The sequence below is a fragment of the Rhinolophus hipposideros genome, assembly GCF_964194185.1.
Source record: "Rhinolophus hipposideros genome assembly, chromosome: 5".
Classification (NCBI taxonomy): Eukaryota; Metazoa; Chordata; class Mammalia; order Chiroptera; family Rhinolophidae; genus Rhinolophus; species Rhinolophus hipposideros.
In genome coordinates this window covers 77,917,684-77,944,204 of record NC_138051.1, presented here as the reverse complement: position 1 = coordinate 77,944,204, position 26,521 = coordinate 77,917,684, and the positions used below count along the sequence as shown (strand labels likewise).

The 26,521-nt window shown below is 43.2% G+C and overlaps 2 protein-coding genes across 5 annotated transcripts in view; one reads left to right on the top strand and one right to left on the bottom strand.

Annotated features, from left to right (window-relative positions):
* HEATR4 (HEAT repeat containing 4) overlaps nucleotides 1–24,939 on the top strand; it is a 56,435-nt gene extending 31,496 nt beyond the window's left edge. The window contains exons 6-18 of one of the 2 annotated variants that reach the window (XM_081047710.1): nucleotides 1,375–1,578; nucleotides 2,911–3,054; nucleotides 5,375–5,554; nucleotides 6,511–6,671; nucleotides 7,303–7,407; nucleotides 10,030–10,148; nucleotides 11,158–11,338; nucleotides 11,887–11,956; nucleotides 12,764–12,953; nucleotides 13,631–13,709; nucleotides 14,518–14,677; nucleotides 16,126–16,184; nucleotides 24,585–24,934. In XM_081047710.1, the coding sequence (XP_080903836.1) occupies nucleotides 1,375–1,578; nucleotides 2,911–3,054; nucleotides 5,375–5,554; nucleotides 6,511–6,671; nucleotides 7,303–7,407; nucleotides 10,030–10,148; nucleotides 11,158–11,338; nucleotides 11,887–11,956; nucleotides 12,764–12,953; nucleotides 13,631–13,709; nucleotides 14,518–14,677; nucleotides 16,126–16,184; nucleotides 24,585–24,818 (1,886 nt within the window). In that variant the 3' untranslated portion in view covers nucleotides 24,819–24,934. Of the gene's footprint in view, nucleotides 1–1,374; nucleotides 1,579–2,910; nucleotides 3,055–5,374; nucleotides 5,555–6,510; nucleotides 6,672–7,302; nucleotides 7,408–10,029; nucleotides 10,149–11,157; nucleotides 11,339–11,886; nucleotides 11,957–12,763; nucleotides 12,954–13,630; nucleotides 13,710–14,517; nucleotides 14,678–16,125; nucleotides 16,185–24,584 lie in introns of both variants that reach the window. The other variant, XM_081047711.1, reaches the window with a different exon arrangement.
* On the bottom strand, nucleotides 10,449–18,252 carry RIOX1 (ribosomal oxygenase 1). 3 transcript variants are annotated; one of them, XM_081047713.1, is made up of 2 exons: nucleotides 16,007–18,252; nucleotides 10,449–15,416 (listed from the first exon to the last, which is right to left on the bottom strand). In XM_081047713.1, exon 1 carries the CDS (start codon nucleotides 18,216–18,218, stop codon nucleotides 16,302–16,304), a length of 1,917 nt encoding a protein of 638 aa, XP_080903839.1. In that variant the 5' UTR covers nucleotides 18,219–18,252; the 3' UTR covers nucleotides 10,449–15,416; nucleotides 16,007–16,301. The 3 variants fall into 3 exon arrangements, with proteins under 3 accessions (XP_080903839.1, XP_080903840.1, XP_080903838.1); XM_081047714.1 differs by having other exon boundaries at nucleotides 13,734–15,416; nucleotides 16,548–18,252; XM_081047712.1 differs by having other exon boundaries at nucleotides 14,427–15,416; nucleotides 15,898–18,252.
* Nucleotides 24,940–26,521: the final 1,582 nt, after the last annotated feature.

The window sequence follows — 26,521 nt, the reverse complement described above, 5'->3', positions numbered from 1 at the left end:
TTTGTTTCTGCCAACAAGTGTACTGCACCTTTTGTCCCACAGAAAATCAAAGGGCTGTTTGTTTCTGTGCTTAGATGACTTTTGATGCGGAAGGTGGCTAGTGGATATATTTCTCCTTTCCTAGAACTCAAAGGACTGGATATAAAATAAATGTTGGCAATTGTACATGGTTATTCCTACAAAGGTTAACTATCAGAGATTCAAGACTTTCTTATTACATCCATTTTAACTCCCTGAGCAGGGGGATATGGAGGAGGGTGGGTAGGGTTAGTTCAGCTACTTCTTACTTCCCTGGGAGAGATTTTAAGCTGGCTGAGAAAGGTAGGGGCGTGTCATGTGGCAAAGTATCTATTCACCCGGAGCTGACCCATATAGAGCTGGTTCTATAGCTTCTGACTCTACACATCCTACACTGCAAAGGAAGGAACCCCAAATAGGGTGACTGAGTTCCACCAGTGTGATCAAAGCTGAGTGAGGACCATTTGGAGGGTAAGCTTTGTGTGGGCATCTGAGCTAAACTGCCCTGGAGTCACACAGACTCCATTCACATTAGAAGAAAGAAATACTATTGCCATCCTTCTTCAAAGGAAAGAATTGATTCAGAGCAAATCTAAATGTGTTGGAGTTAGAATGAGATCTTAGAAGAAACAAACAGCTGACAGTGACAGATTAGAACATGGAACACAGAAGCAATGTAGCAAATGATAAATTTAGTGATCTGGAAAGGTTTTGTTTTTAATCTGTTTTGCCTTCTCCTTTTCTACACAACTACTCTTCTGAGCAAGAGGCTTTCTGAATGTGACACCAGGGAGAACATTAAGTCTAGAAAACAACAACTGTAACTATTTTTATATAACAACTATATTTCCCTATTTTCTTCTGTTCTTAAATTTCCAACTGTTATTTGTCATAATTAAGAAAAACTCAAAAATGCTAAAATGTTTAAAATTTAGCAGCTAGTAGCACCATTCCTCTTCCAAAATTAAAAACATTAAAAAGAAAACAGTACATTAGGAATTAATGGCCAATTGCACTCTACTTTACATTGTAATACATCAAATGTTGAATTTTATGAGCAAACCCTGTTACATATAAACATATTTATGTTCCTAAAGACTTAGTAAACGTATAAAAAGATTTGTAAGTATCTCAGCGTTTCTCCCCCAGCATCACGGCTTTATCATGTCTGTAGTCAGCACTTTTCATAACTCCCCATGGGTCTTGTACTCATTTCCTTATATGATCACAGGAACATTTGCTCTCAAGAATTTTGTTTTGCCTTGCTCTTAGTCAGGAACGGGAATGTGATGCTAGCTGAAAACACAGGGCCTAGGGCAGTGGGGTGAGAATATCTCCTACTGTCTCAATGCACAGCTTGCAGGCCTGTGAAAGGAGCCCTGCGCTGGACTGCCTTGCCCACCCCGGCCAAGCATCTGCTGCTGCAGGTGGGCGAGGAAGACGTGCCTAGTAAGAGCAGGAAACTGAAGACACAGGCAGAAGCGATGAAGGAAGATGTGGCTTGGAAACTGGTGGTCCTGCAGAGGATGCTGAAGGAATGGAAGACTGCCTGGGGTCTAAGTGAGTGAAGGCTGTGGGTGGGGAGGCGCCCAGAGATATCAGGGAGGGAGGAGGTTCTGACCTTCAACTAGTTTCTCAATCAAATTGAGGGAAAGTCCATCTGTCTCTTGTGGAACAAACATCTGGTTGCCTCATCAAGGATGGACTAGACAAGAGCCTCTCACACAATGCTAGTTGGCATGTATCTGGATGCTTTTTGCATGGGCAGGTTTTACTTTGGTAATTTGTGTAAACTCGCTACATTGAGAACTCTTTAAAGGCAGGGACCCTAACTTACTGACCTCTGAAACTCTATGCTCAATAAATGATACATGAAGGGAAGGATGAACTATGCTGCCCGAGGAATGGAAATGTAGTGCCCAAAAGAAACGGGAGTTGTCTTGGTATCAACAACCCCTCTCCAAAATTCATTTTTGGAGTTGGGATTACATATCAACTTTGCCTTCAAAGATATAGGAGTGCCTGGAGCAGAATAAGAGCCTAGTAAGGAATGCTGAGGCTACAAGAGTTGAGGACTCAAGAGCTGCTGCCTTTCCAGAACATGAGAAATGAGTTTAGTTAGTGCAGGAAAAAGAGGCGAACCATCTTGTACAAACTGGGTCAGATAAACAAAAAGGATTGAAAAAGAGATACTGAGTAAAAGCTACTAGTAGGGAACAACTAGGTGGTGCGAACAACAGATGGTGGGAGCACTGAAATAAAAGCTTGATACCTGCAAAGAGAGCAGTTAGTAATAAAATGAGGAAGACCTTGAAAACCAGATGGAAGAGCCCTCAAAGGCAAGGAAACCTAATAACCACAATCATTAATATTTGAGCCCTTATTACCTTGCCACTTATTTTGCTAAACTTTGTCCAGTTAACTCATTTAATACTCAAGTCACTCAATATGGTAGGATCTAGTATTATTCCCATTTTACAAATGAAAAATATTAAGCTTAGACAGATTAAGTAACTTATCCAAGGTCACAGAGCTAATAACTGTGATTCCAAACCAGGTATGTCTGATAAAAAAGCGCCCTTAACAACTATGTTTTATTGCCCTTTATTTTCCAGATGGTAACAATGAAAAGTTATGTAAGCAAAGAGAGATAGAACATAGGATGGGATTGGGGATAGTTTTGTTTGGGAACTGACCAAGAGGGTACATGGATGATCAGAGAAATAACTTCCATTAGGATCCTATCTCTGGGGCCCTTTATTCTTCTGAGCTAATGTTTCGCTTTTTTGCTTGAATTGTCCTGGGGGAATAGGACTTCTTGTCACCTGCCTGTAGCACAATATCTAACCCTAACCAGGTGGTTCTCTTCTTATTTCCCTCCCGGTGGCATAGTCATCGAGTGGCACTATGAGACAATAGAAGGTCTGCTGCGGAACTTGGCGGATATACATGATGATATTCGGATCCAAGCCATTGTCACATGTGCCACAGCTGCTTTAGAACGGCCCCGGATTGCCATCAGCCAGGGGGACTCAGGTGAGAGCCAGACTGACTGCTTAAGAACACTATGGACAGGTTTCCCCCACTATCCGAAAGCAGAGTGTTCCTATGAAACCTTTTGTAAGCCAAAGTGGTGTAAAGTGAAGAATTATCCCCCACTTTCTGAAAGTTCCCGTTAGGCCACTTCGCTTTTACAGAAGACCTGCATTGTACGGTAATGGCTGTTTTTCATACAAGTGAAAATCCTCTTCAGATTTCCTTCAGTTAGCGAAAACAGGTACTAATATAGAATTGTCATCTACTGAGGAGCTGTTTTAACAAGACACAGAACCCAGATAATGGAAACTATAAATGCTACTGGAAGGACATAAAACCAGCTGACTCTTAGGTACTTATTGCTTATCACCTCTCATATATCACCTTTTATGTGCCGCCCGGGCTGACACTTTTTCCTTCTCTGGGGCTGGTAGCATCCCAATATTATTCCTGTTCTAATTTTTGTCACTCTGTCATAATTATGTTTACTTCTCTGCCATCCCTAGCAGGCAAGGAACTCTTTAATGGCAGGGACGAATTTTAAGTCTACAAAATTGTCAGGTATTTAAAGTTTCATTTCACTCATTTCCTGTCTATTGAGTTCTAGATATGGGCATTTTCCCTCCAAGTTTTCAAATTTGCTTCTCCCTCTGCTGGAAAACTCTTCCTCTCTCTCTTCACCTGATTAACTTCTACACTTGCCCTTCAATTTTCAGTTAAGGTGTCACCTCCTCTGAGGAGTCTTCCCTGTCCCCCAACCCAGACTTGGTTTGGTGTCTCTGCTATAAATGTGTCCACAAATATACATTAAAAAAAAATGTAACCACTTATTTCCTTGGGTATTAAAGGGGATGATGTATTTATAGTGCCTGGCACAGAGAAAACCTTTAATAGGCAGCAACAGATATTATAATCTTATTCCCAAATCTTCCACATACTTACAAACCACACTTTTGTCTTCCCCCAGATCTTTCCTGTGATCTTTCACATGCGCTGGGTGTCTAGATTTTGATTTGTCTTATTTCCTCCCCACACCTTACCCCGTCCCCCCAAATGATCTTACTCATTATTTCTTGAATTACTCAATTGACTTCTATCATTCCCCTGAAATACACCTATTTCCATCTAGCCCATTCTTAACAGTTGGCATAGTAGCGGAGTAAAAAGGACAGACTAGATATCCTCAAATCTTAGACACAGGCCCGGCTCTGCCACTTCTAGGGAAGTCAGTGAACTCTGAGTTTCAAATTTCTTATCTATAAAATGAGGATAATTGTGGACAAAAGGTTCACAAAACCCTTCCCTTTCTACTTGAGAATTAGAGCTTTAGTTAAATGCCTCCTTTTTGCCCTGATGACCTTGATAAGGACCGAAATTATCTTTATAGGCTGTATTCCTTGTGATAAGAATGAACCCTGATTGATCAGTTACATTTTGACTAGTAAGAATTATAAATGAAATATAAATCCAAGGGGGCACCATCCTTTGGGTTTCCATGACTTATAACAGGCCTGCCCTTTGGGGACCCTAGAATTTTATCTACTGAGTTATGAGAGATACTAACTCCTGTGGAATATGAGACTTGTATCCAGAATGGATTCCATGCTCCTGAGCTGTCCCCAGAAGGCTCCGTGGAATGCTACAAAGCGGCCTCAGGAACTCTGCCCAAAGCAGTGCCTGACGCTGCCCTGTTGGCAAACTGCTCCCATGCCATGTCCGTCTGAAGATGGGTGCTATGTGTGGCCTATGATAATCTTGAGTCTGACTGTTTAAACCAAGACTCCCGAAATGCACATATTTCAGGTGAGCTCTGCAGTAAGGTTGGAAGACTGAATGAGATGAATAAGAAAACACTATATAAGACGATGTAATACAGAATTGTACACCTGAAATCTATGTAAATTTACTAACAATTGTCACCCCAATAAAATTAATTTAAAAAAAAAACACTATATAAATGGCAAAGCACTACCTAAATATAATTGCTATTATTAAAAATGCAAAAATCTATAGGGTAAATAGGTTTTCATCACTAAAACTAATGGTGAAGGTCACCATAGCCTAACTGGAAACATTCTTCTTTGGCTTGAGTATAGCTCCTTAGAGGCCAGATGATAAAGCCTGGGAACTAGCATATCCAGCACAGAAGTGAGCCATAAAATCCTGCCCATTGTAAGGGCTCAGCTAAACTCTAATGAAGTAGCGGTAAGAACCTGCAACTGACACCGAGGCCGGCACCATGCGGCTATGGGAAGGAAGCTGTGTTTCCGAGAAAAGCAGGCTACTAGCACCCTCATCCCTAGTGCTCTTTTGATCACAGACGAGGATACTGTGGAAGCCCCGCCGATCCAGGACTTGCCAGAGGTCCTACAGCCCGCCCTGGAGGCTGCTCTTTGTGACAAGAATGTCAATGTGCAGGTGGCAGCTGCGCTATGCCAATATGCTCTACAGTCACATAATCCCCTTGCCCGGGACATCATGCAGACTGTCCTTTTGAAGGGTGAGTAGCTCCATTACTTCTGACCTGGGGATATGGGGTAAAGAGAGGACATCTTACCATCAGCTTTTCCTAATCCTTTCCTCTTCACTATCATGCTCTAATGTCTACCGTACTGGGTTTGTGTTTATGTTAGAACATTCAAAAATTACTTTTCCTACTAGGTACTTTTACAAAATAGATACACTGCCATCTAGTGGTCTATTGAGTTCTAGATATGGGCATTTTCCCTAAGCATTTCATAGATGGTTCCATTTACCTAGAAATCATGCCCTTCCACGCAAGTATATTTTCTTTTCAATGAAAAGATGATGTAACAATATCAAAGAATACTTCCCGAAAATTAAAAACTCACCACTTGAACATATCATGTTTCTATTTTTGCACATTAATTTACAGGCGTTGTCCACATGCATTCTTGAATACAAGCACAAAGTTCTTTCAAGTGATAAACCGGAGGTGCCTAACTAGAATACTAAGAGATGTGCCTATTCCTCGTCTGGGGGCTGGGGGAGTGGAAGGGTGAGGGGGTGGAGATAGATCAGGGCAACTGGCTGATTGGTAGGGCCTTCTGCACACTCAACTTGTTCCGTCTGTCTTACGAAAGCTTCCATCCACTCCAGACTTTCCCATGTCTAGGGGGAAGAACAACTGTATCTCTCAGCAAGGCCTTACTGCTGGCCTTACTCAGAAGTGCCTTACTGCTGTTAGCTAACAGGAGTAAGAACTTTTTAGGATTAACTTTTCAAATTAAGATTTTCAGTCTATATTTTAAACCTTGATATAATCCATTTAAATAAGGTTTAAATATGGGATTTGATTTCTAGACTGAGAAGAGCACAGGGAAGTGAGTTAACCAGCAGGTACCAGCCTTGGGTACCAACCCGAATGAAGGCTGTTCTCTCTGCGGGGAGATCAGGTCGCCATCTAGGACTCCTTTTTTCACCCCTCTGTGGCAGGTGACAGAGTAAACAGCTGGGCTGCAGCTCAGTGCTTGGCTCTGGAAGGTGCTGCCACTTACCCTGTGATCAAGAAGATCCTCCATCAGATGTTTAACAAGAAGGATGAGGACACTGAGCAGCAGTCCTGCATGCTCCTGAGCCATCTCAGTGGGAAGACAGTATGTGTCCGTTACAGGGTCAGAAAAAGAAACCCAGCTTGGGGGAACAATTGGGTCTTTGAGGTCAGTGCATGTAAGGAATCAAAAGTGCAGGTAGGATGATCTCAAGCATAGGTAAAAGTGGACCAAGTGTGGTTGAACTGGGGTGTAGGTGTGTATACAAGGTTAGAGGAACAACAGCTAGCTAAGAGGAAAGTGAGAAAAGCAGGTTGCCGATGGTTTCTGTGTATGCAAGAAGAGTTGTGATATGTAGAATCTGCTTCTGCTATGTTTACCCTGGAAAACCACAGACCTACAATTGTGTTTACTTTCAGCAGAAACGTGAAACTCACAAGGATTGAGGCACATACAAGTCATTTTAGGGGTAAAGATAGTTAAAGTCAGAAAGAGAAGGCCCTGGTTTTCTGTTCAGATTACAAAATCTGTATTTTGTTCCCTGATTTATGATCCCTGCAGTTAGTTAGCTTAATGGAAGAGTGCTCCATAGTTTATAAACCCACTCTTTGTTAGGGATGGGTATCTCATGTACTGTGACATTATGTTGGGTGCCATGTTAGGATGGAAGTTATTTGAGGTTCTAGCATTTCTAAAAGTGATAATGAATATCCATACAAACCTTCTATTTCCTCAGACCCTAATTCACACCATGCTTGCTGTGGAGCTGAACAGCCATCAATGGAAGGACCGGATTATGGCCTGCCGGGCTCTCTCGCGGATCTGTGGAAATGTCTGTTTGGTAAGCCTCCTCTTTCTGTTTCCAGGACAGAAAATCTAAGCAAAACTGGGCTAGGGAGCCTTTCCACTTTTTGCTGCTATCTGGTATCCCATTCTTGCCAAACAGATTTCTGTCCCCATATTGCTACCTTTTACTCCTAACCTTCAAATGCCAACATTTCTGTGACTTAAGCCACTGCTTATCAGCGTGGTGGCAATCCACAAACTGTTTATAACCCACCCACAATGAAATAAGCAAAAAGCCTGAGTTTAAAAAATCATACAGTAATTTGACATTGCCTCAATATCATTGTATGATGTATCAATGACATTTTTCTTGCTCAAAAATCAGTCCTTCATCACAGATAGTTTAAGCACTAACTTAAAGTACCCAACAATCCAAGTACACTGTTGACTGAGTGTTCAGCACACATACAGAAGGTACACAACAGTCCCTACTTTCAAAAAACTGACAGAGTAAGACTAACAAACGCAAATGAATCAAGAACAAGTGATACATGTAAATGTAAGGTACTCTCCTAAACTTTTCAGAGGGAGGCGAGTATGGGCTGAACTTATCAGTTAAAGTTCTATGAAGGAATGTGGGGCAGCCGAGCAAGACTTGGAGAGAACTGAAGGGGGACTTCCAAAGGAAACCCTGACCGTCATTTAGGCTTTCACCTCACCTCCTTCTCGCCATTATTTTTCAATCATCTTCGTATCCAAATGGGATTTTTCGCTTCTTCTTGTGTCACTGTATCTTTTCCTTATAACACTGAGTATCTCCAAAAATAGCCCAGGATGTTACCATTCCCATAGGAAGTGAAGACCCTCCACTCTTTTGACCCTCGCATTTTGATGTGGGAAGCACAAAATATGGCCATTTAGTATAATCACCTAAAGACATTTTAGTCTGAATTAATTCTACCTCAACTGCTGTCGTACTCTGCTGCTAAAGTCCTGGACCAGAAGTTCAGCCATCAGCCTTGAACTTGTGAGAAGTCCAAAATCTCACCTGGGTCAACTCAGTCAGACTCTGCATTTCATAATATCATTTTAACATCCGATTTATTTACACATTCACCTCCGCAGCACTTGTCAGGATTGCCAACTGAAAGTAAAGACATGTAGAGCAAGCAGGGGCTGGAGTAAAGATGAGAACCTCAAATCAGACTGCTGGAATTAAGAACAGCGGTATGTCCATCGCTCACTCAGTAAGCAGTTTCTGAGCACATCCTGCATGCGAGGCACTAGGCTAACGCTGAGAATGCGGATAGTATGTATTCACTTGGTAAATGTTATAATAGCTATAACAGAAGCAGTTGTAAGGTGTTGTGGGATTTCCCATGCTTACAGAGGGCAGAGGAGAGTTCACTGAGGAGATGCTTTTTGAGCTAAATCCTAAAAGAAAAGTAGAAAACATCAAGTACTACATAGGGGTGAAAAAGGGAGTTTTCAGGCAGGGCGAGTAGCGTGGACATTCACACAATCATCAACTATAACTGTAGTAGTTTGTCTTTTCCTTTCTTAGAGAAGTACTAGTAATACAGGTGGCCAACTGTCCTGGTTTGTCCAAGACACAGGACTTTTAGTACTAAACCCAGGAAAATCCCAGGCAAACTGGTGTTGCGTCCCGCGCAACAAGGGCAGTGAGGGTGCGAGAAGTGGCGGTTTGAGTTTTTAAGAAAGAAACAAGCAGAGACCTAATGCAGTTAAATCTCTCAAAAGGCCAGGGGTCTCTCAGTCTCAGAGGACTGGAGCCCAGAATAAGGCTGACTGAAGGTTTTTATTGATAGGTATACAACTACAAGAAAGTAACACTGTTTCTTACAAGGTCTGTGAGACTCATACATCATAGTAGAAAAATGTCTATTCCAATCATCCTTTGTTTGTAAACAGCCGAAGTACAAGGTCCCATGATGTCTTACCTAAGGTATGTACCTTTTCAGGGTCAAGTCTCTCATATTGTAACAGCTCTGTTGAGGTAAGTGGAGAGAACTGATCTTTGTTGTCCTCATGATTTCTCTCACAAACAGGTGTAAGGGAAAAGCCAGGGCCCGCAACAGACTTTCCCAGGCAGGGGACAGGGGAGACAAGGCCCCTTCCCATACCTGTCCAAGGCAGCTCATTTGGGGTCCCCACTCGGTTCCGCCTGGCTTAGGTTGTATCTCCCGTGAGATATCTTACCCGTCTTTGGCTGCAAACCATCTTTTGGAGACCAGACAGAGAGACATAAGGTGTAAACACAAGGATGGAACAGAGTCCCAGAAAGGCACAATCTCACAGACTCTTCTTTCCTTAAGGAAAGACACAGGGGGACAGTTGGCTAGGCTGTTGTGTGACTACAAACTGGGATGAGTTGGTTACGCTATTAATAATGTGTCACCTTCAAATATTAAGTCTCTCAAGTACAGTTACATTGGCCCCAACACAGTATAGTTTAAAACATGAGCTTGGAAAACAGACCTAGTTCTCCAGCACTCGGTCTGTTAACCTTGGGCAAGTAAGTAAATCTGAGCCTTCATTTTATCGTCTGTATTGTATTGTTTGGGAGGATTAAGTGATAGGTAAAAACTCTTAGCACAGTGCCAAGTATAAAACTGATGTTCAATAAATGGTAGCTAATCATCACACCTGTTTACAGGACATAAAACGTAAGTTGATCCAGCTGATGTGGAGTGACTGGCGTAAGGACGTAAGACAAGCAGCTGCCCAAGCGCTGGGGCAAATGAGTCTTGGGAAAGAGGTGCATGACATGATCAGGTAAACCTAGTCAACGTAAGACAAAAAACATTTCTATTCTTAAGTGCTCGGGGGCTCTAGGAGCCAGGCAGTTAGCATTGTTGAGCTGCTCATTTGTATATGCTCAGCATTGGTACTGGGTTCCATTGCAGGATTATTTTTTAAAATAAAACAAAGACTTAACAGTCCTTGCAGACAATAATGCGGTCAAGAGTCATTGAGTGCCCACTAAATGTCTGAAAGAGTCCTGTGAGGACTGAGTCCCAGTTGTTCCAAGATTTGTGCCCGAGAAGCTGCAAGCCCAAAGAACACACCAGGTGGCTGAGTGCAGGACATAGGTTTATTGAGCCTTAGAGACCGGGCAGAGTCTCCGGTGGCGGCCGTCCGGAGGGGTAGTGCTCTGCACAAAGGCAGAAAAGCGAGGTGATACAGATACAGCAAACAAAGCACATTTTGTGAGAACGATCTGGCAGGCCCTGCTGGCCTACTCCCATACACACATCCCAAGAAGCCAGGAGACCCTGACTGCTAGCCTGGTGCGGAATTGGCTATCTGATAAGCAGCGTTCCCAAAGAGCCAGGAGACCCTGACTGCCTGCTAGCTTGTGACTGTGGGGCAGGCACTAACAGTCCAAAAGTATGACATGATTTTGATTATACAGGCAAAATCTAGTAAAGTCAAGTTTAAAGGACGGTGGATATGACTACGTTTGCAGAGAGGAAAAGACATTCCAAGTTGGGAGCCAAATGCAGAAATAAGCAAGGCACATGCAAAGGAAGTAAAGAGAATTTGACTGCAGTAAGGGAAGCATGTTGAAAGCTTCCTTTTAGTCATTCAACATAGTTTCGTGCCTAGCACATGCTAGATAAACAGGGATTCCAGTCAATAAAACAGCTGACATAAGGCCAACTAGGAAAGGATAGGAATGGATAGTGGAGAGCCTGTAGAGATCGGATTTTATCATTAGTGCAGGGTCGGGGGTGGAATCACCAAAAGTTTGAGGGAAAATACAAGCACCTGTGCCTTATAGAATCAAGCTGGGTCAAGGAAATTCCCAGGAGCGTGTGGAAGCCCTGTCCCTGATTGGTGCGCTTAAGCTCATGACCGCCAAGCTTCTGCCAAGCTTCCTGGACTGCTTCTCTGATGACTTCATGGCAGTTCGGCGGGCAGCCTGTTTGGCAGCAGGTGCCCTGCAGATCCATAATACTATGGTGAGTCAAGGAAACATTCCCATCTTACCTGATTAACCAGAAGAGGGCATTACCCTGAGCTTCCCTTGTTGTACATAATACACTCACCATTCTGTGGGGACAGAGAGGTCAAAACCAGGAAGGTGAGGGGGTATATATAGGCCACACCAATCAGTTAGGACCACATTTAGCTCCCAGACATCCCACCTCACTCTAGAGCGCATCCCTGAATCGTGTTCTCACCTCAGTTGTGGTCTTCAGCTTCAACTCCAGGGAATGGAGTTATAATCCCATGTTATTACTATTAGGGGAAAACCTGAGGGAGGTATTCAAAAGCCTGCATGGCCATACATAGACCTGTGAGCTGAGAAAATCAATTCACAGACATAAGATATTTCAGCTAATATACCGTGTGTGCAGGCTAGTGCTTCAGGCTCCAGCTCATTTGTCACTAGAAGTAATATGTCATTTTTTAGTTATAGTATATTTTAGAGACAAGAGGGGTCCCTGTCTCTGGTTCATTCTTGCTCTGGTCCACTCCATTCAACTCTGCCTTTTATCCATCCCAGGTTCTTAAATGCCTTCTGAATCTGATACAGAGAGATCCTTACTGGAAAATCAAGGCCTTTGCCATTCGAGGTATGACACAGTGGCCCCAGCAACTCAACCTTAAATATGTTCACACATGCTAGTAGAGATGATCCCCACTCTTTAGGAAGGGGCGGAGTGTAAGGTAGGGGTGATCACACCTGCTCAGAAGTTCCTTAGCTGAGAAAGTAGATTTTTTTCTTTTTAATTTTTAGTTAAGGATCCTGAGTCTAGGTCAATGTTAAACTTGTTATGGCAAAGGGCTGACAAGACAGTCCCTGTTAACTGTCTTGTCCAGTTCCAAGTAGGTATCCACTGTTGAGTACACTGGCTTTCTCTGGAGGTTTCAACTATAGGACTCTGTAAAAGTCAGACCACATTCAAGATGGTTACAGACTTAAAATCCTGCCCTCAAATCTTCCTAGCTTCCTTCTAAGGATCTTTGGCATTGTTTCTCTCTGACACCAGCCACCAGCCAAAAGAATCGGCCCCAGGTAAACCTGTGAAATGATTGTGCCTCCTTTCCCCATCACCCTGCTTTGACTAGGCTGGCCTTGAGTTATCTGTCCTGTATCTCATCCCTACATATATAGGTAAATTGGCAAGAATGGGATAAAACACCCCTCCTAGGAATCCTTTAGAGATGATGTCCTACTCAAACCTATCCCTGAAATTCCAATGATGATTATCATCTAAAAAGGAAGATACAAACAAAAGAAAGACTTGGTTTAGCATTTGCAATAATTAATACAGCCGGTGGCTGACTATACCTTATTATTGAGGCCATTTCTGGAAGCTAGGATATAGCCAGCTCATTCTTAAGTGACAGTGGAACATGCTGCCCTCTCATCTCTGCAGCGTTGGGACAGATTGGCCAAGTGAGTCCCCAGCTGACAGACCTCCTGCTCTGGGCTATCCACTATGAAAAGTCACCAGGTGTGCGACTAGAAGCTTGCCGTAGCATCCTAGCCCTCAAACTTCAAGGGGATCGGGTCAGGGACACCTTCCTAGACGTGCTGCTCCTAGAAAACCATGATGCTGTTCTAAAGTAAGCACTAAATCTCTGGTTCCTTCCACGGTCTGCTGCACTGCCAACTCTCCGCCCTTGTTAACAGGATATATCCCTGCCTTTCCAGGCTGCCTAATGGCTGTAAAAGCACAAACTCACCTGGGCCAAGTAGGTAACATAAAAACTGACCTAAATTAGATTGAAAGTCAAGCTTATATAGTTCACGCACCTATTCTCCAGGTTGTTTTAAATTATTCATTATTCAACTAACATTTATCAAGTGCCTACTGTGATAACAGGCTTTAGAGTAAAAAAGCCCAGGGTTTGAATTCCAGCTCAGGCCTGCATTACAGTAGCTATGTGAGCCTCGGTAAATTCAACTCTGAGCCCATTTGTTTCATATAACAAGTGCAGATGACAAGTCTATTTTACAGGTTTGTGGTAATGACTAACGAGATAGCCACATCTTTAGTACCTGTCATAAAGATGTTCAATAAATGGTACCTATTAGTACCTTCAAATACATCATCTCAAAAACTACACAACAGCCATATAAGCTAAGCATTATACCATTTTTGCAGATAAGGCTCAGCAAAACTGCATAGCTAGGATTAGGATTTAGGATTCTTGTCTGATTCCCAAGTCGTTATTTTCTAGCCCCATGCTTTTTTTTAAGGATGGGGAGAACAACCTAAGAAGTCCTTCTTATCTTTCAGGGAAATTCACCAGGCAATGAAGATACTTAACTTAGAAGATGAAGGAAACCAGGAAATGCATCAGGAGATCAAGAACAGGGTAGATAAGTGCAAGCTGTGTTTTCAAGAGAAAATTCAGGGCTTTTATGAGTTCTTCAGACCCCTTTTCCTCCTAAGCATGTACATACTCTTTTCCCCATCACAGAAATACTTTCTACAATCCTAGACATGGATACCATATCATTTGAAGATACAAAACATCTGTGCAAGATAGGATTATAAAATCCGACTGGTAAAAAGACAAAACAACAATCCTATTAGTTCTATCAAGTAGGCTTCAAAATCAGGGTTTGTTGTTTCTGAAATATTGTTTTCTTCCCTTCCCATTTTCTCCCCACCATGCCCTACACCCAAGTTCTTCATTTTTCTTTTGCAGATAGGCATAATAAAGGAATGAGGGATTGGAGCTGGCCTCCTAGGTTTTCTTTTTCCTTCTAAACTTTCCGTAGTTCCTAATCTGAGCTCTTTCACCAAAATCAACAACAACAACAACAAAAACACTCTAGCTGAACAGGTGGTTCTAATTTTTCAAAGTTATTAGAGGAGATGAAGGAATAGAAGGAAAAGGACTTTAAATATGTAAAAGATTCTTTCTTCATATAATTATCCAAACCAGTTTCACACTAAGCATTTCTTAGCAGATTCCTTTCATCATGCCCAAAAAACTAAAGTAAATTTTTCATTAACAGGTGTAAAAATGTCCAACCAGTATCACAAGAGAACAACGCTCTCAGGCATTTATGTACTACGTAATATTAATAAGGATGACACAATAAGTTATTTTATTAATGCTTTTTGATGATTTACAGCCTAGTGCAGTTGTTTTCAACATCATTCGTTCAATCTAGATTCAAACACTAAGCCAAAAGGACTTGCTGACACAGAAAATATTCAAGATTGAGTCAGAAATAAGAAAAGTGAAGGAGGAAGCAAAACATGTTTACTTGCAACCCAAAGAAGGGCAAAAACCACTGAAACTCCATACTTTTCTTCAAGCAACTTTTCAGGGTAGGTTTTCTAGGGTTGAGTCTTATGCCTTAACTTTTAACAAGCCTTTTTCCAGGATCTGGATGTTTGGGACTAGCTGTCAGTCCTACAGGATGAGAGCCAGGAAAGGCTATACCTCCTTTCCTTCTTGGGAACCATCCTTTCAGTCTTCCTGTTATTTTTCTTCCTGCTCCCCTGCCCCCCAGATTTATTTATTTGCCATTTTGTCCCTTTAAAAAATGAGGGAGTTATATTTGAACTGATTTGAAAATTGGGTAAAAAAGTGACATATTAGAAGAACGTTAAGTATAAAACAAAACAAAAACTACTCTAAAAGCACCCCCAAAAAAGACTTGTAGGCTTAACGTTTGATAGTGGTTACCTCTGGAAAGTGGGGTTGGAGGGAGAGCTATCGTTTTTATTTTATGTACATTTATAGTTTCGCAACTTTAAAAGAAAGACTTTGTAAAGTTCTCAACCTTATATAACTGAACCTATTAGTTATGGTGATAGGATCTTAAAAGTTCCAAATGAAACCTAAATGATGAGGTACAGCCCTCAAGCTGTGCCAATATATACTTACAAAATCTGTGTGCCCAGGCGTAGCAGCAGCCTCAGGTCATTCAGCCAGCTGCCTACCAGCCACCACCCCAAACCCAGGTCTTCTGGTTCCAAGTCCAGTGCTCTCTCTGGTACACCAGGCTCTTTTCCAGCAACCATGAGAATATTCACTTGCCAGATATGGGGAAGTTTCTTCCAACTGCCAGAAAAAAATGAGAGTGGAAAGTAACTTGAACACCAGCCTTCCCTCATGGCCAGCTTGCTACCATGATGGCTGACTGAGGCCTATGATGATAGCACAACTAGGAGACATGCTGCCTGCCTCTTTGGGAGCTGCGCCAGGCACTGATGCAAGCAAGCAGTGAGCAAAAACATAACATACTCTTAAGCTCTATCATAACTTTTCTAATAGGATTGTGCTGTTTGGGGTTCAAGTAGCAAGATTAAAATGAATAAATTTTAAACCCCTCAAGTTATAGAATTGGCCCCAATCCTACAACTATCCCAAGTTACCTTTCATCTCAGCCATTATAGATTTTCCCTATCTTCCTCCCCCCTCCCACATTCTTTCAAGCCATGCCACATTAATAATCTAGCCTTAAAAAAGGGAAACATTCTTTGGCATTTTAATAACTTTTCTAACATTCATACAAACTCACAGTAACAAACAGGATACTGACCCCAACCCTCCCCCAAACTGATGAAAGAGAACTCAAATGAAGGATGCAAATTCCAAATAAAAACTTCTAATGTCTCAAGCAGAATGACACAGCAAGTGCTACACAGTACACGAAAGCCTGAGGGTGATGATGAAGTTGGTACTCTGAAATGATCAGGGATCAAGGTTACTTCTGCAGAAATAGCTCCTTTTTTCCACCTCCAACTTCTGCTTTTACTTTTGTGCCTAGATGAGGTGGTGGTTCCTAGAAGACCATCTGAGCTTTGTGACATTGAAGCAGTCATAAAGGTAAATGTGAGCTCAATGATGATTATCAAGGTAAGAACATGAGTTTTTCCAAAAACAAGGTAGTGGTGGTAGGAATCACACTACTGCCTTGTTTCCAGCAATCAACAAGAAACCCCTTCAGGTAAGAGGCATCTTGGTGAGCAGCAGCCCTTTATCATATAACATGGTTGCCAAGGAAAGCTGTTCCTCCACACTGTCACAGGGCAGGTCCCCTACTCTCACAAACTCTGGATAGGAGCGGAGCAAGAGTTCCATGGCATCAGCTTGCTGGGGGTAAATCTCCAAGCACTTGGGCTCTTCCAGATGGTAAACGCGAGAGTTTTCCACTGTATAATAGAGAAACAAATGGTCTCCCTCACCCACCAGCCGAGCTATCCCATCCTGAAGCATGTGCACTTCTGTTTCTGTTGTTAACTGGGCCCCCACGTTCACAGGTTCTCCAGCTTCCCAGCGAATTGGGAGCCCATAAACACTTAGTGCTCTCTCCCTGTCAGTCAGCACAGGAGGCATAGAATCGTGGATAAAATCTTTGGCTCGCTGGTCAGCCACGGCATCGACAGGGGCAAAGTGTCCCAAGCGGGCAACCAAGACCCGCACCTTCTCCATGAAAGCGGTTCTCCGTGGATCCTTGGAATCCGAATGCTGGGCCCCCATGTAATCCATAAAGTCTAGGGGTAGACCCCTACGAAACTCCACGTTTTCTTCCATTGCAGCCTGCAAGGCCAGAGGCACTACGGCCTCCAGGAAGTCGCCCCAGGTATTGCGCTGGTACGTGGACAAGGTGAGGTGCAGAGAGTGCACTCCATCCTGGCATTCGGCTTGGTGAATGAAGCCCCGAGGAAAATAGAGCAAATCTCCAGGTTCCAACACTGTCTGGAGCACCGGCTCACCGAGGTCGTCCTGGCTGAAGTTGGGGCTGGATGTCAGGGCCAGTTCCTCAGTCGGGACGCGGGGTCGGTAGACGCGCCAGAGTTTCCTACCTTCCAACTGCAGCACAAAAGCCTCTATGTCGTCGTAGTGCGGGGCAAAGCCCTGCGAATTGGGGGGCGTGAGGTAAACGTTGGAGCCTGCCATACTTCCAAACTGCTCCTGGAGCACAGCCAAAACCTGCCACACGGTGGTCGAGAAAGCCTGCGGACAAAGAAGGCGCAGGGAGCAGCCGGCCTGGTACAGAGACCAAGCGGCGGCGGGCAGGGCGCGGCCTGGCGGGTTCAAGGTCTCGCGCTGCCCGTTTAGGTAGCGCGCGGCATCCAGGTGCTGGCTGAACTGCACGTCCTCGTTGCGCAGGATGGAGTCCAAATCCGCCGTAGAGAAAAGACCCTGGTAGTAGGTGTGGTCCTGCCGCCGCACGAGCACCGCCTCCCGCTCCCACAGACGCCGGTAGAAGTGATCGGGTGGCATGGGCGCGATGAGCCACTCGAAGAGGCGCGCCGCCCGCCGCCGGCTACTGGGGATGCCGTTCAGCTCCGCCAAGACGCGCTGCAGCGGCGAGTCCCAGGTCAGCTCCCCGCCCGTGCTATCCACCTGCGGCCCCGACAGCGTCGCGGGGGTCACGGACGGTGGGGCAGCCGCCAAGTGCTGGGCAGAGCCCAGCAGGGCCGAGGTCTCCGCCACGCGGGCGGGTGCGGCGGGCGCCGGCACCAGGCGTGATGGCGGGGTCTGTGCCTCCACCAAACGCGCCGGCGGGTTCTGCAGAGAGCGGGCCGCGGGCGAGCCTTCCAGCAGCTCTGCAGGACCGAGGTGGCCGTGCGGCTCTCGCCGAGCTGCATCTGGGGTGGCCGCCGCTCCACCAGGCAGCGAGTCCCCGCGATCGTCCACTGTTGACTCCACCCTCGAGTCCTCCGAGTCCTCGCTTGGCAGCGCCTGGGCCCTCAGCGCGGCCATGCGGGACGCAACACTTCTTCTCAGCTGCCTTCGGATCTTCCTGGGCCTCAAGGGCAGGGCCAGCACTGACCCGCTGTGAGGCTGCGGCTGGCGCCGGCGTCTCAGCCGCCCGCGCCTCAAGAGCCCTGCACCAGCTCGGAGTCCGTCCATGATCCAGCCCTCCTCCGAGCCCGGCGGCAGCAGGCGAGAAGGGCGCACGCACGTTGCGGCTGCAGTGTACTCTGGGAAGGGGGCGGGCCCCCAGCCGCCTCAGGGTTGGCCACGCCCACCATCCTTCCACCGGGCGCCTTTCGCTCTCTCTGTGAGCAAAAGGTACCTGAATTTAAATGCCTGGCTTCACGTCAGGGCGGCGGAGTCCATGCCAAGTTAACAAGGATTCCATGTTTACAGGGCGATTTAAAAATGAAGTTGCTGGGGACTTAAAGCGAAAGGAAATTGGCTACTTCATTCCTTCTAGTCTTTCGCATATTGCAGTGTTACCCAGGACGTCCTCATTTCTGAAGAACAAGTTATGCAGCAGTTTTGCATGGAAAGTGCACAAATCTTGTTTTCAATGAACGCTAACAGACAAACTTCGAGATTTCTTTCAAACCCTGGGTCCACCAGGCCCTCCTTACGCTGCAGATGATACATTATATTTTACATTATATTATATTATACCCGGTCTTATATTAATTTTTACTCCAAAAAACGCATTAGAGCTGATTGTCCCGCTAGGTCTTATTTTCGCGGAAACACGGAACTTCTCTCCAGAATCTTCAATCTCACCTCTGAATTTTAAATCGACCTCTTAAATGTGGATCTCTCATTTAACAGGCACTGTGGTAGGCATGGGGGTGCCATTGTTAAGAACAACATGGTCACTGTCTCACGTAACTTTGTTTTGTCATAAAGATTACTTGTTTTTATTTGAATCGTTTAAGATAAATTCCTAGAAATGGAATTGCCGAGTCAAAGTGCAAGATAATTTTTGTGATTATTGATAGGTTATTATTATTGATATCAAACTCCCTCCAAAAAAAATTTACAATGTTGCAAGCAATTATGAACATATCAGAGTACATGGCCTCTAGGGTCTTTTCTGTGGTTCTGTTTCTCTCAGTACTCTTTCTCAGTCACACTTTTATCCAAACACTTGCCAAAATTACCCATGTGTCACATCCACCCTTTTTTATTTCTCACGTGGTCTATTACAGTGGTCCTAAACTGGGGGCGATTTTGCCTCCCCAGGGAACACTTCAGTTGTGGGCTGGCGGGGAGATGTTATAACATCCAATGGATAGAGGCCACGAAACAGCCACAATGCGAAGGACAGCTCCCACCCCCCAACGGATAATTATCGGAATCAAAATGTCAATAGTGTTGAGGCTCAGAAACCCAGGTTTATTGTGTTAATGAAAGAATGTCCAGAATATAGAAAAGTCTTGTAAAAGTTTATTTGAGCCAAATTTTGAGGACATGCCTGGAAGCAAGATCTCAATGGATTGAAAAAATACTCTGCCGAATGGCAGTTTTGCAGCTTATTTTATACATTAGAATCAAAGGAGGAGATGTAAAGAGGGTTATATGAAATCCATTGGTGGTCAATTAAGGAGGCGGGGAAAAAGCAAAGTGGGGAAATCTCTAGGACTGAATAAAAAGCAAAATGGAGAAACACTTCTTTTACATTGGTGGGTACAGGATAGTTAACATTTAACATTTATGGGCTATGAAGTTGGAATGCGGGGAACAAGATAACAATTAGGAGTTCTGTGGTCTTGTGTTCTGGTGAGGGGGGTTGTGCCTTCCAGGGGTCTAGAAAAGAAAATTACTCTGACATTTCAAAGGTATGTTATTGTACATGCATAACAATGGACAGGGCTCACTCTCTTAAGGTAAAGGCTGAGTTTTGCTTAGATGGCGACTGCCTGCCATGGTCTTCCCAGTTAGGAATTTATGATCAAAACAACCTGTGTGGTTACTTTTGGTCACTGAGCTCATCAGGTCCACCATGTAACGCCCTAATAGCTTGTCAAGTTTATTACATAGCCCCTTTTCTTTCTCAATTACAAGTAGCCTTTCAACTAGTCTCTTTAATCTCTCCCTATGCCAATTCATAACACAGGTAGATACAACATTAATTTTATCAAGTTGTGGCCCCAAATGTGCCATCACCCTAATCAAAATCCATCTGTGCATCCCACTGAGCACTGCAAGCCCTTCAGTTAGGTACTGAAGTCAGATAGTGTTACAGCCTTACCAGCCACAGCTCCCCTAAATATTACTTCTACAAGTTAGACTATTCGCTGTTCCTTGCCTTTGTTCTTCTCCATACCTTTACTCATGCTCTTCTAAATACTGTCTCCCAATCATCTTTTGTCAGAACCCTTATTAAAGTCCATTTTACATTCCATCTCCTCCCCCAAAGGCTCTCCCATCTTTCTAATCAAGAGAACTTTGACCAGGGGTGGCCGGATGGCTCAGTTGGTTAGAGTTGGAACTCTGAACAACAGGGTTGCCGGTTCAATTCCCACATGGGCCAGAGAGCTGCGCCTTCCACAACTAGACTGAAGGACAACTTGGAGCTGGTGGGCCCTAGAGAAACACACTGTTCCCCAATAAAATTTTAAAAAAAGAGAGAGAACTTTGACCTTTTTACCTGAATTTAGCACATTGTGCCTATATTGTGGTATTATGTACTTGTTGTATTTCTTCCTAAACTTTCTAGTCTATCAATCCTTCAAGGAAAGTATTTCCTTATGCCTTTATTCTCTTGCTTTTAGCACACTGCTTTACACACAGAAGGTGCACAGGAAAATGTTTACTGGGAAACACCAACCAGAATTTAGTCCCTCCCACTTATATGTGGCATTAGCTCAGTTAGATTATTCTCTCACGTCTCAGTAATCTCATCAGCAAAATGGGAATAAAAATTGAACCTACTTCTTAGGGTTGTTGTGAAGATAAAATAATGCATGTAAGGCACTTAACACAGGGTTTGGTGCAGAGCTAAACACTTTAAAAAATGGTAGCTATCATTTATGGAGCAAAGCCCTTTATGACCTATACGATGACTTGTGCGGCACTGGCCTACTTCCGAGGAATTAGGAATGGGAGAGGCAGAGAAGTTCTTGAATTGCGCAGTGACCTTGTGGGTGGGGGAGATTAGATTATTTTTGCATATGCCCTGTAGAAGTTTGAGTAAGTTGGGACCATATCTGACAAAGCCTTTGTGTGAGGTACTGCTCTGCTCTGCACAAAGTTACCTGGCCGAGGGCCAGAGTAAGGGCTGAAACCAACTGATGTTTTCCTTCCAAGTCCTGTGACCTAATCTAGGGCTGCAACGTTTGGAGGAAGGGACAGCAGATGGGGAGCTCTCTTCCTAATTGATAATGTAAGCTGTGTGTGTGCTAGCACGGCCCTGATATCAGATCCCCCGGGTCAATAGAAGCTTTAATTGCCTTTTCAAAGAGTGGTTTTCAGTATACAATGGACACATTTCTGCCGTGAACTGGGGGATGAGCTGTGCTTCTCTGCTCTCAAAGCAGAGAGATGCTGTGCTCAGCTAGAGGAGGGCTACAAATTTGTCTTTTCCACATCCTGTGCAGATATCTCCTCCTCCCAGTCCTTCCTGTGACCTCATGCTTTTCTTTTTTCAACATTCAGTGATTTCCTCATTTGATTTCCTCAAAGAATATTTTTTTGTTTGTTTTCAAAGAATATTGTGGCTGACTGTCTTCTAATTTCCCTTGTGACCTGGGAGGCACATTTTGGAGCCTGACTTATCTTAAATTTCATCACTTTTCCTGTGACTCTACTTAGTTCTCACTACAAAAACAGCTATTAATAACCATTTTCAGAAGTACAATTTAATGACATGGAATAATGCTCTTAATATATCATGAGTGGGAAAGAAGCAGACAAATATTACAGTAGGATCCCATTTGGGGGATATGTATATGTGTATTTATTCATACATGCTACTGAAAAAAGTTTGGGACTCTTTACATTGCAAAATTTAACAGTAGTTACCTTTAGATGATGGGAGTCCAGGTTATTTTTATTTTCTTCTTTGTTTATATTTATGTTCTGGGTTTTCTACATTGAACATGTATCACTTGTGCAATTAAAAATATGGTGTTTTTTTAAACCACAAACTTTCCCTAACTCATCTCATTTTTCCTGATCTCTAATCTTTGCTTGCCTTGCTCTTCTCTTTTCTTTTAAAATCAGTATAATTCCCTTTAAACAAACAAACAAACAAAAAATCAAAGGAACTTGACATTAACATTATCACTGGTCTTTTTGTTTCCAGTGTTTGGAATGTTCCAAAGACATTCTGGTCTTTGTGTTTCCAGAATGTCATATGGTTAAAATCATGTGTAGCCTTTTTAGGCTGGCTCTTCACTTAGCAATACTTATTTAAGGAGGTTCACACATTTTTTTTGTGGCGTGATAGCTTATTTCTTATCTTTGAATACTTTCCATAGTATGGATGTACCACAGTTGGTTTTTTCCACTCACCTTTCAAAGGACATCTTGGGTGCTTCTAGTTTTTTGGTGATTATGAATAAAGCTGCTACAAACATTCGTGTGCAGGTTAGACTACTTTGTATCATGACTTCATTTTTTCATTGTAAGTATAATATTCAATGAGTATAATAAAAATAATTGATAAAGGAATACATCTTGAAAGTCAAAATTAAAGTGAAACGGTCCATTATAATTGATTTATCCATTTTTTAAAAACTAATGAAAAACAAGGTAATAAATAATAGATTGGTTCTTATTATTTAACTAGCAATAATGCAATAGAACATGTAGCTAAAATTATGTTATTTGTGAAATAAGAAATATAAGAGACATGGTATTTCTGCAAATGTGTGAGTGGGCATATATCAAACTCTGGTATTAGGCATTTGAAATTAATTATAAATAATCAAATATAAAAATCAGAAATAATCCCATTAAATTTATAATAATTTTTTTCTATTTATTTAACAGAAGAGGTATATATATATAGATATATAGATATATAGATATGATACACAATTTTGATATATTCTATTTTGCTTGATTCCTATCCAAAAAGAAAAATGTGTGGTGCATTTATAATGCTGCATTATCAGGAGAGCCCTTTTTTGACTAGGCATTAAGTAAGAACTAAATCCTTCTTTTATAATTTTATGCATGTGATGATTAGAATTTTCCATAAACTAGCTTCTGGCCCTGTATATTTCCCTTTGTTTTTCCTCCATTACCAATTCAGTATGGGGCACCATGGGACATGTTCTTATCAACCCATGTCACACCACCAGCTTAGTGGGCACTGTGGAAGGTAGGAGATTTTCCTGCGAGGCAGTCTTTTGTCAGGATGGCTAGCAATAACCTGACCAGTGACACACTGGTGCAGGCGGGACCCCTGTCCTGGGGCTTCAGCTTTGGCGGGCTCAGCTCTGACCTCCAGCCACGTGCCTCCTCCTAGGACAAGGAGTCTGTGGGGCCAAATGGGCATGCCCTACCAGCACACATACCCTGCCTTGTAGACCACACTCTCTGGGTAACCAAAACTCTGGAATTCCTTGCCTGTTTTTAGGGCTTGGGTGAACTGAGCTGTCTTCCCAAAGGGGTCAGCATTGCACGCGTGTGTACCCTTAGACTCAAAGCAGGGCCAACAGGGGTATGTGAACAGAGCTTGGACATGTAGTCTGAAGTGTCCACAGGTGTATGTGTGAGGTCCTCACAGTGTGGAATGGGGCCGGGAATGGAAAGAGGTGGGTGGACTGTGTGTAGGTTGGCTTTCCCATGCCTCCATGTTCTGGTAAGGAACGCCAAAGAATCTAAAAACTCCAAATTCAGGCCTGATCTCCTTGTCAAGGTAGTGATAGAATGTATTTTACTTAACAGGTTGTTGGCTTGATGTATAATATTTAAATAGTTAGTCCTGGTAAATGGGCTTTCATACTTTTGCCCTAAGCTGAGAATTCATGTGGGAATGAGGCTGTCCCTATTATTATTCCATAAAGTAACACAGAAACTTGTATTGATATCAGAATGATTGAGACTCCTGGGGACGCTTACACCTAGGGACAAGCTACTCTGGCCATCACTTCATTGGCTTAAGGGGTTGAAATAGAGTAGTGCTGTGTCCCCAGGGGCTGTTCACCCTGAGTGAATTCACCTCCTTAACACATCCCAGGAATAAGGCTCTTTAGTCATAGCTACAAGCGTGCCCTATAATTGCTGCTATTCTGCATAGTAATAAAGGCATAGGAAACAGAGGCTAACCCTAAAGGTCACCACATAGATGCTCAAGCCTTCTTGAGGGGGCAATTCAGGTATGTTCTCCACATTAGGCTCCTGACTGGGTCAAAGAAGGCAGGTCTGGAACACATAGATTCTATTTTCTTATGTATTGTAGTAGTTCATAGAGCTGTTCTGATAAACCACAGCTGAAGAGACTTTCTCTTTGGGTCTGTTGTTCACGTGAGACCACATGTTTGGCATATGTACTCATGTGTTAATGTTTCTCTTCAGCCTGTGAGGCCCCGCACACCAAATCCCTGGTCACAGAGTCCAGTCCTCAGCCTGAACACACGAAGCAGAGGTCACTCATCACTTGTCAAAGATCTACGCACCACCCGGGAAAAAAGGATTGCAATGGGACCATTTGGATCTGACAGCCCAGATCTCCAGCTGGGTAAACACTCAGAAGTTTTCTCCAAGGTCATGTCCTCCTCTTCCCTTAGAAAGAAAGGTGATGATTTCTAGGATAAGCCTTTCTCTTGCTCCAAGACAAAGGCAGCAGTAAATCCAGTCACATTCTGTCTCTTTAACTGATATTGTATAATCTCTTTGTCATTATGTTAATAAAGAAATATCTATTTAACAGTAGACTTGGTTTTTTAAAGTGCACCATTTACACAGAGGGTTAAAGACATCACATTAGGTGATAGAGCATATTTTTCCATATCCCAGAAAAATCATGTACTAAATATTATAGGTCAGAGCTCCAAGTTTTACTAGCGTAGAAATATCAAAAGATCCAGCATCTTTTGCAAGCTATATCCAAACTAGAATCCCATTTGTCTAGGAAAGAAACAGCTTAAGCAAATTTTTTTTTATCCGTAAGACTAGTCTTACCCTGGAGCAGGCTCTTTAAATGCAGCTCACCAGCAATGAGGAAGCCATGTCACTGGACTGTTACAAGAAAACCAAGCCAGCACAGTCATTTTCCTCCTCGCGCTGTGTGGGTGGCTGTAAACACTTTTAGATCCCTGGGAGGCACTGCTACAGTTTCACAAGGCCAATTAGCAATTCTCATGAACCTCGATGTACTGAATGCTTAAACTATTCATGCATTATGAAGAATTGCAAACTATCTGTGTCACAGGAATTACAAACTGTATCTGTGGGATTCTGTAAGAGCGCATGATACCCAATAAATTGCCATGGAAGAGGAGAGACCCAGAATTCAAAGTAGTGTGCATGCAGCTTTCTTTCCTAATTATTGATTGTTGTTGTGTACATTGACCTTTGGGACGGTCAATGAGTAAAATAAGGGAATGTGAATATTTCCCTTTTTCTTCCCCTAATCACATCACCTCTTTCGGCAGAATTGTTATCAGAAATATGAAAAGCAATATTATAAATGCCTAGCAGCTATGGAAATGGGGGAAAAAGAACTCTGGGGAATATCAATTAACTGCATAACAGAAAATCTTCCCTTTTCCTGACTCATGAAACCCATGTTTTTATTTATTAGTTGACACATTCTATCCAAGGGAAACAGTAATCCAAAAGCACCATCACATATATCAAAGTTATTTCCACATCTATCTATCAAACCTGAGGATTCTGGGATCTGGCTATCATGAGGCATTCGAGACAATAAGTAATTCTGTATGAGTACTTTCTCGGCCCCTCTATCTTTGACTTTGTCATTTCGTAGTGAAAGGACGTTATTGTGCACTCTGCATTCCTGGCAAGAACAAGAAAGCCGAACTGAACCTTTCAGTCAGTGAGGCCAAACAGAGGGTCTTTTTGGCCGCCAGCACTGTGGGAGATGGAGCTGCCACAGAAGAAATGGCCCTTGTCCTTAAAGAGTTGACAAGGGGTTTTATAAGACACACATATAAGAACCTTTCAAAGACAATATGCTTCATCTAGTAGGAATTGTGCAGCCCACAGAAGATGTGTTGTAGGAGTCCAGGGGAAGGGGAACTCTAGAGTAGTCATGGAACTTGCTTGGATCTCAGAGACTACACGAGATTTAGATAAGCAGGGGTTTGGGGGGTTCGGGGGGAAAAGGCTGGAGGAAGGAATGAGCTTGGCAGGAGTCATGACAGTTTCCTTTAACATCCTGTTTCCAAATTGGTTCATTGGTTACTTCACAATAGAAAAGCTAGGCAACCATTCTCTTTACCTAATGCATTCATCCTAGCAAAGTGTTATGATGACAAAATATTCCAGGA

Bases quoted from the DNA above. Each gene is read 5' to 3' on its own strand.
- RIOX1 (XM_081047713.1), bottom strand. From the start codon at position 18,218: ATGGACGGACTCCGAGCTGGTGCAGGGCTCTTGAGGCGCGGGCGGCTG.